The sequence below is a fragment of the Larus michahellis genome, chromosome 1 (assembly GCF_964199755.1).
Source record: "Larus michahellis chromosome 1, bLarMic1.1, whole genome shotgun sequence".
NCBI classification, from domain to species: domain Eukaryota; kingdom Metazoa; phylum Chordata; class Aves; order Charadriiformes; family Laridae; genus Larus; species Larus michahellis.
Genome location: NC_133896.1, coordinates 148284940 through 148300841, shown reverse-complemented (window position 1 = coordinate 148300841; position 15902 = coordinate 148284940). Strand labels below are relative to the sequence as shown.

The following is a 15902-nucleotide window of genomic DNA, read 5'->3' as shown; positions in this document are numbered from 1 at the left end:
CACCCAGTTTGAGTGAAATTGTTGTGGTAAGGGCCATCACCAGATAGTCTTGAAAGTCTTACTAAAGCTTAAAGAAGTCTTTCAAAAACTTTTGGTAGTGGCACAACTACCAGTAACTCTTTACCCCTTTAATTTAACCAAGCCATATTTGAACAGCCAAAACGAACCCCAAGAGAAAGCCGCTGCATGGAATTCTATGTTCAAGCCTCAGTATTTCAGCAGGCATGTAAACTTTGCATCATCTACATAAACCTATTTGGGATAGTGTGTTGTTTCTCATGTAGGAGACGACAGTAGGTAGTGGCATCCAAGAAGTTTCCACCCAAAACTATGAAATACATTCCATACACACCATTTCACACACTAAAATTAAAAACACGTTTAACTAAAAGCATGTGTAAACAGTCACCACATACAAGTCATATTACATGTTCACATACAAATTAGCATGTAATAAACAAGCAAAACATGGGAAAACTTTCAAATGGTCAAAAACCGATTTTCAGCATCACTTATCTGCACAATACCTAACCATTATAGCACACACTTGCCAAATCTCCTCACTTCCAGTGATATATATGCTGCACTAACAGATCTCTTACCCAAGTTCTACAACCCTGATTTTGGAAATACCAGGATTCACCTGATTTGCAGTTTGGTATAGCTGACCTACAGACAAATTATGCAGTCCTGCTGGGAACTGGAAGACGCTATGGCAAATGCATTATTGCTGTAGGAGCACCTCCAAACATGGCTGCATATGCTTGCTTTTTTGTACAGTCACATAGAGCTTCAGCATCAAAAGAGTTCCAGTTAGGCTGTTAGAGTTTAGTTATTTATTCAGAAATGCCCTGGGGTGGGCGTGGAATGGAAGAAGGAAGAGGTAGTTACCTCCCCTGCAAAGCCATGAGCACAAGAGACCTTCACATATTACACGCATGGCCATCAGTAACTTGCTTTATTTGCTGACAAAACTTCTATCAAAGGCTTTAGAAGTCGGATCCTCTAACAGTTTCCTGTGGCTGATCAGTGAAAATACTTTTTTGCCTCCTTCACCTGCCCTGCTAATTCACAAAAGGTAAAAAGTACAGATTATAAAATGGAAAAAAAGCAAGATTCTTCATAAGAATCTACCCCATGAAAGGCAACTTCTACATTTTGTGGTAAGAGAAGAAGTGCAAAAATATTAGTCACTGGCTGTGGGTTGTTGTCAAACAGCCTCCATTTTATGAATTATGTCAAATCAAGTATCCCAGTCATTAATATATCCAGTTTGTCACATAGTTGCAGCTTTCTTGGAAAATACTCCGATCATGGGTTAAATCGGTAATCCTGTTCTTTACCAGTATATTCTGTGGTTCCAACTGTTTTCAGGAGACAAGCTGGTAAAATCCTCGTAGTGCATAAGCATTTTGATTGTATACAGCCAATGGACCACACTTGGGACTCACTACCTGCAAAGGAGTCATGACTGCCTAAACATCATTTTAATGGGGAAAAGCTGACAGTCAGTTACACCTGAGGCAATTCTAACATTTGTCTACAGAAAACAGCCCTTGTCAGGACAGGCCATCAGTTCAACACCAAAAGTAACAAACAGAGCTAAGACAGACATCCACTTAATTCTTAAATTCTGCAATAGCTTTTCATCCTTCCATGTTTACAACAAAACAAGTTTCATTCACTCAATGCAACTGAGCTTAGGAAAAATCCACTCAAACACGAAAAATATCAGCAAGCTCAGCCTTGTTACTGAGCTGCAGAGTCAACAGCTGGAGCAAGTATTCTGTCAGCTTCTTGTCTGGCAATGCCCCAACAAATTCTGATTTGGACAATTGCAAAAACAATATCATATCCCTCTGATCCTGTAAAAGTTGAAGGATATTTTATATGTGTAGGTGCCAAACTGTTTCAGGCTTTCTAGCATACAAAGTACTATAGTCAACAGTTGTAGACCATCTACTATTAGTAGCATTAGTGACTATAAAGGTACAGGAAATATGTTAAAATGGAGGAAAGGCTAGTGAAATTTCTCTTCCAAGGCAAAAATAAATAAATCATAACTCTTCAATGTCTGAATTGTTGGGTCAAAAAACTTAGGTGCAGGGAGAACTGACATCTAGTCTCTTAAATCATGCATACAACTGAAATAAGCTTTAACATAAACTTGCACCATATTGGCTTTTCTACAGAAACAGTACATATTTGCATAAATTTATTACCAGCCACGAGCAGGTAAAGTAGCTGCTACCAGGGCAGCAAATACATTTTAAGCTCAAACCTGTGATCTCCACTGCAGAAGTGGTAAAAAACCTATCAGTTTGTTTACAGCTTCCTTTAAGAGGCTGGAGCTTAAGACCTGGCAATCCAGTAGCAGTGGACCATTTGTGGAAAACCTCTCATCTTAACTAGCTAGTCTCAGCAGGTGGCTTAGATATTTTCATTCTATCTTAAACGTTGGCATCTGCTCCAGAAATTGGCATTATATCAGCAGACTAGCATCAAGTGTAACTATTAGCTACAGTCAGAATGAGATTTCTGTTCCCCTCTCTGCAAACACTTGGGTTTTGTTCTTTAAAAAAAAAAGCATTTTGTGTGCCTGATGTAAAACTATTATGTAAAAATGGATACCAGGTGTTCCCTCTGTGGTGTTAAAAGGTTTACAAATGATGTTAAATCAGAAGATAGATGCTAATTGGAAAGCTGGCCTGCCAGAGACCTCTAATTGTTACACAATCTCCTTCTGTGACTATAGGTGTAAAAACAACTGCCTCACTTAAACTTCTAAAAATTCATTTTACCTCAGAAATGGGAATGTTATCTTCATGAGTGGAAGAATCAGCACACTACAACACAACCACACATGAACACCTACAGGCTCTGTATTCATTGCTGTCTTGAACATGCCACAAGCATGTATGAAGAATTTTGGTAACAGGAGTGCAAAAGTCATCAAGAGGCACTAATGTCTAAGCTTAATTCACTCAGAAGGAAAGCCAATCTTGTGAGGCACCGCTGAAGTTGAAGAAATATTTCTCATACAGCTGACATAAATAGCATGTGTAAGCAGCATTTAGTATCATTAACAGGTGGTCATGGAACTAGCAGTTCTCCATTTCCACACTGAGATGTGACGCATGCAACTACAGGAATCACCAAGTAGTAACAGCAGATAAAGGCATGATGTATTAAAAGCATCAGAAAATACGGCAGCACTCGGTTCTGGCACTGACATTCAGAGGATCAATTCAAGATTTAGGGCAGCTTTTTTTTTTTTCTTCCTTTTTTAAAATCATCACATTCAGCAGAAATTTATTTGACATCAAAAAGTCTAGTTTTAAAGTTAGAACTCAACTGTTCTACAAAGTGATGTGGCCTCCAAGTAGCAAAAAATACCTATTTTCCTAGTTTAGCTAACACTGAGTTACATGGGTATAAGCACATCACTGCACAGAGAAGTACTTTATTCTGTTATCATTTTCTTTCCAACTTCAGACATGTTTTCCTCACACAGCCTGGGTACTGATGCTGCTTATATTCCAGCTCTGACAGGTAGGGATGTCACCAGCTGTTGGCTAAAACACTCTGCTCAGCTATCAGCAAGTAATAAGCCTTTCAGTTCACATCTTTAAGTTGCCAGTACGTTTGACATGGTGATAGTTTCTCTCCCTCCAAACTTTCAGGTAAACTGATGAGCAAGAGGGACACGATGCCTCTTCAAGTGCTGCATGTCCTCTTCACTATATTCCATAGGTATTAAATTACCTAAGAAAGGTCTTTCTTATAAGCAACATCAGGACAAGATAGACTGAAGTTCTACTGAGTTTTATACACAGTTATCTACTAAAAAATTCAGTTCCCCAAAGTAACAGAGAACATTTCAGCAGTTGTGTATTGTTTTGTCTTCCTTTTGAGTGATCAGTCTTTCCAGAAAGTCCTATCTTGCTCAGTTTTATCCATTTTCATTAGTAAATGCAACCACTGAGAAACAGCCTGTTCCACCACTTTCCAGAGCCACCCACTTCACTACTGGTTGTCTATTTAAAGATTGTCATGAAACTTGATTTGCTACGCTCCAATGACCACCCCTTCCAAAATACAGGGGATTACCTACACAGATTACTTACATGACTCTGTGCAAAAAGCCACTGCCTTAGAATTCCTAGAACCTATGGGAGACCCAGTCACTCCAACCCATCTCAGAGCAGATGTTGAGCCACATGTTATCACACCATCCACCACCATTACTTATTTTTTTATTTTTAAGAGGCCATCTTTAATAGCACTAAACCTCTTAAGGAGAATCTGCCATTTGTTTAACAAGTTACAGAAACTGCATGGATATGAGAAATTTTAAGAGTGTAGTAGAAGTATAGAAAAATAGACTGGCTTCCATTTCTGCTTGATTTTAGCATTCTAATTTTACATCCTATTGGTGAACTATTCTGTCTGAAAGCCAACATGACAGCAGTATAGGAGGTTATAAACTGCAATGGCAATGAAGCTTAGGAACTGAAATGAGAAAAATTTTTCAAGTTATTCTACAAAAGCTCTAAGTGGTCTAATTTCAACATGAAATTTTATCAATGATTATGTAGATGATGAATGGCTATTCTTCGAAATCCACCTAACCCACAAGGACAACTTGAAATTAACATTAACATGAAGTATCAGGTAAAGAATGTCTATGTTCTATACCAGTATTTATCAGCACTTTTTTTTTTTTTTAAGGTATTTTCAAAAAGGTCTCCTTAAAATCATGAAGTTGAAGTGAAATACCCTTTAAAAAGGAACCTCAGATAAAATACTTTATATGAAATTGAGCAAAGACAGACATCAGATTTTAGTTTTATACTCCTACTAAGTCTGTTTTGCCAACAGAATTTTGTCTGTAATATAATGTGTAGTTTAACATATAGTATTCTACAACTGCCATTTACCCAAAAAGTGCAAGTCTGGTTAAAAATAAAAAATTGTTGTTCACTGTCTGCACCGTAAATTTATAGACAGCAGCATGCTAAAACAGAAAAAACCCTACAGATTAGACAAGCTGTTTTCTAAAGTACTTAGTTGCTTTTTACCTCCACACTACATTGAGATGTTTTCTAGCTCAACATAAAAAAAGCCCTGTAGAAGTGCAAGGGAGCCAACTATCATTCGACGAAAGACAGATCAAGTTAAGGGGCACCACACAAGGTAATAGTGTGTTTGTTTACAACAGGATGCCATGACTAGATTTAACTTGCCTCATGCCCTGAGGTGCCTAAATATTAACTGATACTGCTACTTTTAGGTAATTTAGACAGTATTTTATTTCCCTGCTGTCTCTAGTCAACAAGTTTCCTTCTGCCTCCAATTCAGCACAAAAGATTCAAAACGTGAAATCCTTTCATTCACAAGTTTACGCTGAATGGCATAAACCAGCAGAGTTAGCACCTGCATTTTGCTTTGCACAAAGGAATAAACACTGCTTATATAGCTGAGCTAAAACAAATTTTAAATAATAATATAGAAGACAGAAGGCTAACACATTTTTAGGGTCATGGGGCTCTATGGTCCTCTCTTGAAGGTCACCCGAAAGGGACACTAGTGCACTGAATTCAAAATTAAGTAGCAGGCTACATTTAGAATGATTTTAAAAGCCAGAAATAGTAAGATAATGCAATTTTCATTCAACTGCTAAACTTTCCTTAATTAAAAAAGGATAAAAAAAAAGTCACACATACCATCACTGATACACCTTTAGTACACGAATTACAAGAGAGGGTGAGGTAAGGACAAAGTGAATGCTTTCACATACCACCAAAAGCCTTAAACTTAAGCGTGTTTGAGGAAATACAAACTTTCTCCAATAAAACAACTGTACACTTTTCCCCCTCCCAAAAGATATTCTCTTTAGACATTTGCTCTATAAGTAGTTTTCCTACAAATTATGTGTTTCAAATGCTTCCATTCTCAATTATGAACTCACTTTAAAATGGTGGATTCAACGCACTGCTGCAAAACAGCAGAGGCACATGTGCAAACCACGTAGCAATAACTGATCTCATCCAAATACTACATCCAAAATAAACATAATCTAAAGGAATTCAGGAGCATCATATATGTATGAAAGCACCTTTTAACATATTAGTTAGTAAAAGTTACCGAGTATTTCAGTGTATTTTATATGCTCAGTTTCAGTAAAAGATAAATTAAAGCCCCTGGGGAAATGTATGCAGATTATGATTATGCAGATTAAGGAAAACAATCTTTAAAAGTCTAACAGCATTAAGCAGACCAACTTTCCACAGCCTATGCCTGTGTGCAAACATTGTACTTTATCTATGCTACATGCTTCAGTAAACTCTCCTCATTTTTGGTTTACAAAAAACTACCTGCAGAATCTTCTAAAACACAGAAAAATCATCATATATGGAACAGACTATCGCAATCCTGCTAGCCGAGGAAGAATTTGCATTTATTTCCTGCAATGTGGATGGTTCTGAAAGTACAACTGACAACAATAACTTAATTGTATAAGAACTGAAAGACAAACCTGGACCTGCTGAAAAGCTTTCAGTCTCTTCTTGAATCTAGAAGGTAAAACAAAATCACATCCTCGAGCTAGCAATGCCAACTCCTTTCTTAGATCAGGATCTTGCCGCAAAGAAATTTCCTTTATCCTCATGCTTTCGGATTTCATATAATGTCTCCGTGTGCCAGTCCAGGCACTTGAGTCCCAGTAAATAGCAGAGCTGTTGTATTATCACACAGTGCCACTTAAAGCAGCAGCTGCGCCCGAGTTCTGTGATATTATAAGAGAGTCAGCTCAACTTCGCCTGCTCCATACATTAAAGGGAACTTGGCTGGAATCACAAAAACAGATTGGAAAGTCACTTTGGGGGCCTGCCTTTTTGTACACGCATGCCAAAGTCTAAATGGGACAGTACGGAAAAAAACAAACCTGTTTGGAGGAGCATCTATAAAAGCAGCTTCCAATTTTAAAAAAGCAAGCCTTAGAGGAATGCAGGGAGGCCAGCCATGGTCATTTTGTAGCTTCCTCCTCCTCCCATCCCCCTCAGCTTTTCCTTCTGTCACAAAACACTCACTGTCTAGCTTCAATGAAGTACCTCACTGAAGGATAAGGCTTATTACACAGCAATTAAATTCCTTTTAAACTCTTCAGTACTTTAGAAGGAATGCTATTACACTGGGAACATGAAGGCAACAGACAGAAAAAGCTGCAGACAGACTCTCAGAGTGGCTCACATAGTTTCAAGAAACAGATTTTTTTTTGTCCATGTTCATCTAGATTTAAATTCCTGTATCGCAAGAATCTAATCATTCAAATGAAGGCAGGAAGCAGTAGCAGAAATGAGGCAAATGTTACCACAATAAAATGCTGCTTTAAATCATGTTTTAGAGAAAGCTACATTAGAAATATCAATGATGTAACAAAATCTGAAAAAAGTTGACAGGATACTTTTTTTTTTTCTTTTAAATAAGAGTTTTATAAACTTTAACATCCACATACTAGATTGCATACCAGTGACATTTCAGTAGCACTAGAGTCAGCCACCACTCTATTTTCAGTTTATTGAATCCCAAATACATTTTTGGCGGGAGAGGGGGAAGGGCCATGTTTTAGTCCACAGCAATCTTCTTCCCAGAAACAGAAATCTGATAAGCTTTTGTGGAAATTAAAGTGACCTTCTGTCCTTCCTCCTTTACAGTTTTAGGTTCATTAATTGATAACTGGTAAAGTGTCATGGTTTGGTCCGACTGTTTTCATCCCTCACGCTCTAAATAAGGACACTTTGTTGATTACAAAAAGATGCACACAGCCCAAGAAACACTAAAACAACTCTTTCACCACTAAGTTTGAGACTTCTCTTAGTGGGATGCATTATTTTACCCCAACGCTATGTTATCTATAATCTTTAGCCCTATTCATCCATTCATAGCCATGCTGTCATGTAACAATATAATAAAACCCCACAGTAAATACCCTTGTAAGATTAAGAAGAAAAGGAAACTACAAAAGAGTACTAGCGAAACATGATTAGTCTTAACTGGATCCATTTTAGTTTATCACACACTGTTAGAAAGTTAATGGTTTTGTTTGTTTGTTTTCTTGTTTTGAATTTAGTTTCCAGTATTCCCCACCTGCTTCTTTATTGCAACTCGTTATGAAGATATTTATTTCTTTCGGAAGTGGGAGAACAAGAAAGGAATTGACGAGGCAAGAGTCAGACATGTTGTGGTTGGCATGACCAGACTATCAAACTGCATCGAGCAAAACTGGCTGTCACTCGCTGTCTTTTAGGAAGATCAAATCAACTAACCTTTGACAACCCTTGGGCCACAGGGAAGCCAGTGTGGAGCTGGACACACAGCACACAACAGCAGCATGTCTGCAACTTGAGATGAAGCACTGAGGTGTTAGAGTAGGAAAAGAATCCTACTCTGGCAACAGATACCCCTTCCAGACCAAGATGTTTGGGGAAGGTCAGGAAGGTTGTATTGCAAGGCAGATTGCATTTCAGGTTAGGCAAAATAAGTCTTGCCTAAAGTAAGGAAAGGTATCCTCTCACCTGAATTGCTTTCTATTTTCACACCTTTTCACCAGGTGATGCGTTCCCATTCAGTACTACATTCATGGTCATGTTTGAGGTGGCTGTAGTATGTCATTAAGATAACTGACTGACTGCCACAAGGAGAGCTAACCTAAAAGACTAGAGCTCCACTTCTCCTAAACCTGCTGAAGGAGTCTCAGTAAGAAATCAATGTTCTGATCTCCATTATGGAAAGAGTTGCATATTTCCCTCCTTTTTCCAAATGGAGGTCAGAGTCTGTCACCACCTAACCAGCATATTATGTTCACTATTTTGAATTTTCTGAATTTCATCATCATAATATTACTTCACTGCCTAAGGTAGATGTTAAGTCAACCCTGTTGTTAGCCTAATATTGTTTTAGCAGTATTGTCACTAGTCTGGTTTCAAATCTAGTGGTCATGTACATACCCACATGCAGTATAACTGTCAAAAGTTCATGAGTTGCAATATATGAAGAATCTACCTGCAACTGAGTGTTTAGTTGCAATATATTGTGAGAGGTAAATACACTGGCAGCTTTTAATCACCTTCTTTTCACCATCTGAACAGAAAAGGGTTTTGCATTGCCACATTTAGGGAGATACAAGCATTTTTAAAGCAACATGGTCAAGAATCCCCTAAGATCTGTTTTAACCTTTTCAGTCATGAAATAGCCATAGGGGAAAGGGAAAGTCAGCTTCCATCCAGATGGAACCAGGAGTGTTCAGGTACAGTGTTACATTTATTCTAAATCTGAATTCCCTCCAGTGAAAGCTATGGCAAAATCCTTTCCTGGGTGAAGGGCTGGATGCCAGCCATAAAGCTGTTCAAGTATCCTGGCAGCTTATTATTAGCTAGATAAACAGAGGAGAAGATGCATGCTCAGAGCTTCCTTCCAAAGCTAAAGATACACACTATGAATGGATCTGACTCAAGGGACTGTGGCTAAAGTGTTTACCACTTTGACATCTAAACATACACAACAGCAGTGTAATATTTATGTGGCTTTAACACAAAAGTAGTCAAGTGAGACAAAGATGAGGGATCACTAATATTTTGGGTAATGTGGAAGAAGTTACATAAAGAAGAAATTACATAAATATACCAGAAGAGAGACAAATGAAAGCACCAGTTCTTTGCTAGACTAAGAAAACAAAAGGCCCTGAAATGCTGTATTTATTTTTCCCCACAGTCTTCATACAAGATTGTGACTAGACTACCACCATTATTTAATATTATCAAGTTATTTGTAGACCAGAGTCCATACCCAGCCTTTGATCTACTGAAAGATGCTGTACCTAGATGTCCCATTATTTGCATAATAATTAGACATTTGATTGATAATTATTTGGTTTCCAACTCAGACCAAAGTTCCGCAATCAGACTGAACTTCTAACAAATCTAACCCAATTTCTGCAAAACACATTGTATAATAGTAGATGCAAACAACATCACACTTGAGTAAACGTAATGTTCATTGACTAGATGCATTATTTACAGTAGCCTAGAAATCTTTAATCCTGCAGACCAGTGGTAGCCTCTGGATTATCATTGTAGCAGAAGTTCTCAAGGTATTGAATAAAAAACATAGGGAAAGATTAGAAGGCACTGTCCATCTCAGTCAAATTTGGTTTTACTGCAGTAACTACTACAACTTAGGCAGGCTTGGTAGCATCTGCAGTACGTTTCTGCTTAACGCTATATATAGTGATGTCCAGTGTTGACATAGTCTAAATAAATGAATGAAGAATGATAGTGCTTCTCTTTGGAAAGAATTACAAAACTTCTACTCAAGTCTTTAAAAAGGCCCTTGCAGGAGAAAACCTCTTTATGGCAATGGACTAAAGTCTCAGTTGTTCAAGTGTGTTATTTTACATTATTATGAACAATAAACAAAAACATTGCCTTCTCAGGAGACTACAGTACATAGCAAGATTTACTGACCTTGAATTTTAGTAGAGCAGGTACTGTAAATATGAAATGTCTAGAGAAGTGGAAAATACAGGAATAAAAGGGAAGTAGCAAAGAAAATTCTGCTTTTTATCCACATAACTGCCTAAGCAATCAAGAATATTAACATCTCTTGACAAGGTGACCCACTTGGGGGTGGGGACAAAACCCTCTGATACTGATTTTTCAATATTGAATTCACAAATACTGATTTTTATTTTCATTCCCAACACCCTTGACTATCCTGAAATAAGGACACATAATGTTGAAACCTATCTATCCTTATATTGATGGATAAGAAAAGGGATATAATGGGATCTAAATAATCAGCTTTCCCAGTTCTTCAGACACTTACCTAACTTGCTTCTTTCTAGTAACTTCCCTTTTCTAACCACTTTGTATGGGAAGAGAGCAAGAGGACAATGCACTTGTGAGCTAAACAAAGTATTACTGTCCATCCCTAACTCTCCTTTGGATGAGTCACCCCTTTGCAGCAGTACACTGACAAAACCCAAGGGAGACAAAGTCTACAATGTCTGGATCACAGAAGGAATCAAGTAATCATGCTCATACCCAGCTATCAGCTACCCAAATTGATTGCTTTAAAGTTACCGATGGTGTTTTGAGTATGGTGTGCTACACTGATGAACTGATAGATGATGTCACTGAGTAGTTAAGAAATCTACCTTCACAGGGAGAAACTGATCCTTCGGCCTTGGAATGAAGTTCATGTGAATCTAGGTCTAGATGCATTTTTTTTTTTTTTTGAGGATGCAATGCCTCTCCCATAGAACATGCAGATAGTTGAAAAAACACAGAAGTCTTGCATGTGCCTGCCTTCTCTAATGATTATTTAATTTTTCCAGTAGTCTTGGATTAGACAGAGCAACGCCTGCAGGTTCTTTCCTCAGTTGCTGGGAGAATCAGGAATTTTCAGGAGGCGAGACAGTGAATAAAAAGACACCAGTTAGATGGGAGATATATGGTCACGCTGGTAGCCCAGGCAGGATGGGCTGATCAGTTTCTCTGCGCATTACCAAAAGAATGCCATGTATGTACACCACGCCATGGGCTGTTATCAGATTATAAGCAAGAAAAGATGCATGTCACCTTGCTATGATTACACTGCCTGGACTCCAAAGACATAGCATGGTCCTTTTTAGATTGCTAACTGCATCTGGCAGACTAACTTCAGCAAGCGTCAACACTAGATATGATAAAACAGAAGCCTGACAGTTAATGGATGGTTTATATATTCCTTTCAGAACAATTCTCATTCTTAGAAAAGCTAAGGGAATTCTCATTCTTAGGAAATGCCATCTTAGGAAAACATCAGTATACATTTTATTTATCTGTGTATAACATAAACAGAGTTTTAATGGAAAAAGGTTGTTGGAATGGTGATCTACAGCTGGAACCTATTTACTATTCATGATCTTCAGATGACTATTCATCAGATCATGAAAACCAGGTACACTCAAATTTATGCTGTTGAGGTAGCTATTAAACAGAGAAAGCAAAATATCTAGGATGGATTATAAAAGTAAAGTCACACTTGCTCTCATAAGATGCTGGGTTTTTACATTTTGGATGAACCATGATGCTACAGAGGCTATCCACAGAAGAAGCTATGGTTCACAACACACATATTTGTAATTTTACCAAGGTAAGCCTCTGAATAGCAGAATAAGTTGAAAGGACGAATCAGTTCAGGCTGATGCAGAATACCACTGAGATTTTCCTACAGGAGAGAGCAGCTTTTATAATAGAGTCTAATGTTATGCGTTATGTAACTTCTCAAAGTAACACAGGCCATTCTGGATATTTAGTAATTTTGAGATTGTTATTATTTACCTTGTGTCACATTAATTTAGAAGTTGACAGAGTAATCTGGTATAAAGAACAGGAATGACAATGTTTTATAACTGTCCAACAACTTATTTAAACATTGCACCATCTGTTCAGTACTTCATCATTTTGACATGAACTGAATTTTCAATTAATCCTTTCAAAAACACATTTATATCTTGGAATTTCATAGTTTCCAAAACTAGAACGATTGGTGCATGAAAGTACAACCACTACTTTAATTCCAGCATCACAGGCTAACATGACATGTAATTTAGTCCCTGAAATCACAAGACAATAATTTTGAGTCAGTGACAGCTGCAGGACAGCTTCTTGCTTATGCTTTCGCTTGAGATTTCCCTTCCCAAAGATCTTAAAGCAAAACCAACAAATTGGGAAGCTTAAGATACAGATTGTGTTCTACAAGTCAGTCAGTAGGATTGTAAATTGTAATTTACCCACCAACAATGGGATTTCTGGTGGAATTCCTATAGAGGCTTACTCTTGAACTAACACTACTGTGTTGATCTTGAATCAGTATGAAATTATTGCTGATATAGGAAATGGAGAGGCAACAGAAACTATATTGGTTTCTACAGAGCTAAATGAAGAGTCATGCACATCCAAACTTGCAAGCAGGGTACAGCAGTAAAAGACAAAGCAAAGAAAGAAGGCAGAGCAAAAAAGCTAGTCACTGGTAACCAAATGAACTTTAGCTTCCAGTATGATAGCCATTACACATGAAGAAATAAGACTTAAGTAATAAGACAACTTCAGAGGTATAACAACACAAATACTTTGCCAGAACAGTAACAGTACTCTTGACTAGCAATTTCCTCCATTTTCCATCACTGGAAGTCTTGATATGAAGTCCAAATATGTTTAAAGCATTCTAGAAGATCTTTCTAAAATACTAAGCTTAATTTTTTTACTTGATAAATAAGCAAGTAGTCAAAATTTAGGAGGTATTCTTTAGTGTGTTAACAGCAAGTGAGAACTAAATTGGTGATCTCTTGTGTAAAATCCTAAATTACAACAGAAGACTTTTAATAAGTATTTGCTGTAAATGATGACTGTTCTTGAAGAGTAGTAGTAGATGGAAGACAAATCTAGCCCATTAAGTGCTTTCAACATTACTTAATTTCAGATAGTTTGCTTTATTTCTTAGTCAATGAATTGTGCCACAATGATGAAGATTATTTACAATATATCAGTGATGATCATATCTAGTAGAAATGTTCACAAAATCTGAATATTAACTGTTTACCAATACAAATCTAGTTTCTAAAGGCATAAAAACATTTAGAAACTCTTCTGGTTCTGCTGCATTCTAAAACCAGATCAACTCAAGCAATTTCATAAGCTCTACAAACCTTGTTTTGTCAAGATCATGTCGAGAAGGTCCAATCAAAACTTGTTTATGGTGGGCACATTTGCGACTTCATTTTATAGGTATTTTGCAATGTTTCCCTTGTCACCCACTTATAAGGTCTTTCCCTGCATTCTCCTTGCACGTAGATTTCTACAAAAGTTGTGAAAGTCTCCTTGTAGTTTTACAACTAGTCTCATTTGTTGCCTGAAATCTGACAAAGTTTCTAGTAAGATCTGCATAGAACGAGTGCATAAGGCTAGTTCCGCATGAAATGAAACTAAGCAGTATGCACAAGGTTATTTAAGCACATATCCCAACAGCCCTAAGAGCCCATTATCCCTGCAAGTATCTGTGGTCAAGAAATGGTACATGGGTGGCTGAACAGTTTCTAGCTATTTTTTATACAAAATAGTGATTGCTATGCAAGAGGGGCACATCTAACATGAAGTACCAGAAGACACTTTTAAGAGCATCTCTTGATCACTGGTGAGCTTTTTATGGACCCATTTTAAGTTGTATCTGTTGTTCACAGAATACAAACTAACCTTATCTACCAAGACATTAGTACCATCTGGTTAACTTGAAGATGAGAACGTCATACTAATCCAACCCATCACAAAGGAGTTATTTACATATTATGCCACAGTTAGAACATTAAATTTAGTAACCAGTTGTTGTGGACTGCAGAAAACAAGAGTGCTTAACTGGTATCTTCTCAATCAACGCAACTGCTTAAGTTGCCTAACTTTCATTGAATTTTTCGAGACGGTTGCGTGTGCAAAGCCTCTGAATTTGCAAGAATCAGCCATATATTACTACCATTGGTATTTTGTAGATTTTTCTCATAAAATTGCTTGCTGAAAAATTCTGTGCAGTCATTCACTAGGTCTACCAGTGGACAAACTAGTTCACTGGATGAACTGCATTAATTGTGTTGTACTGACGTAAGCCCATATATATTTTTGGCCTCAAGCTTATTTCTTGCTGACAGAGTAAGCGTAGGCATATGGAAAGGTTTTCAAAAATATAAGACTGGTTCTGAAACACCACTGAAGGAAAAAAAGAAAGCTATCTCCTCTATATCAATATCTAATTTCCTCCCAGACTGACCACCTGTTAAAAAATGAACTGTTTAAATGACTTATGTAAAGCTATAATTAAGCCTAAGTGTTTTGAAAGACTGGTCAGAGAGAAGCAACTAGAAGTAAGTAATGACCTCATACAGCTATGTACTTTTTTGTTTGTTTGCTTTTAAGTGACAGTTACTCACACAGGAGAGAGTGCCTGTGATTAATAAATTCCATCCAAATACTTGAATTTGTCCTGTGTCAAGATTCAGGTGAATTTTAAACTTGAAGAAAGCCACCTATAATTCTGAATTCAATTTTTAAGCACTAGAAATGCCAAGACTTCTTACAACTGGATGCAGCATATAAGAAATATTTATGAGTTTCCAGTAGGACAGAAATATCTTCTCTTTCAAGTGCAACTGCCGCTGTGCAAGAGGACAAAAGATCACTATTTCTTCTAACAAAGCACAATTTGTAAGCAGAATTACTACTGCTACTAAGAAAAGCATAACATTTACGTCCCAGGGTACAAGATGCAGTTAGAATAAAGACCGCTACCAAAAAGCTACAACAGTGAATAACTTTCAGTTTCTCATTTATACATAAAATGAATAGCTGGTTCTCTAATCAGGATAACAATTCTTCTATTCCAAGCTATTCAGTACAGCAAAGCTTAAGAAGAATAACACAACATACTATCAGTCCTGCTTATGCTGACTACTATTATTTCACCACACTTGAAACTAATAATGATTTTCTAGGAACACCTATAGCTGCACTCTTCCAGACCTTAATATGAACTTCTGGCTGTCCTTCCTTTGTTGGCACCATAGAAGGACCTTTATTGTGAACACATTAGTGCTGACATCTGTCATAGTACCCTGTTATCATCATAAAAGTACATCAGTTTGATACTGGGTTATTTACAGTCTGCCTTTAAGTCACGGGCTTGAGATGGAAGCCAAATCCACCATCCTCCCCACTTAGTGATGGGATACGGCACTATTAACACAAGCTTTGCATAATACAGAGTTAGGGAGTGTATGTGCTAGACCACATTCAGTCCTGCACAGTGTAATCTGG

General features: G+C 37.4%; 1 protein-coding gene across 3 annotated transcripts in view; it reads right to left on the bottom strand.

The window, feature by feature from the left end:
• Positions 1 to 15902, bottom strand: part of PPP2R3B (protein phosphatase 2 regulatory subunit B''beta) — a 53407-nt gene that overhangs the window by 30459 nt on the left and 7046 nt on the right. Inside the window, exons 1-2 of one of the 3 annotated variants that reach the window (XM_074607827.1) lie at positions 6947 to 7097; positions 6539 to 6848 (exon numbers count right to left, since the gene is read on the bottom strand). The exons of the other annotated variants lie outside the window; for them this stretch is intronic. Of the exons in view, the coding sequence (XP_074463928.1) occupies positions 6539 to 6685 (147 nt within the window). The 5' untranslated portion in view covers positions 6686 to 6848; positions 6947 to 7097. Of the gene's footprint in view, positions 1 to 6538; positions 6849 to 6946; positions 7098 to 15902 lie in introns of those variants that run through there. 3 annotated transcript variants of the gene reach the window in all.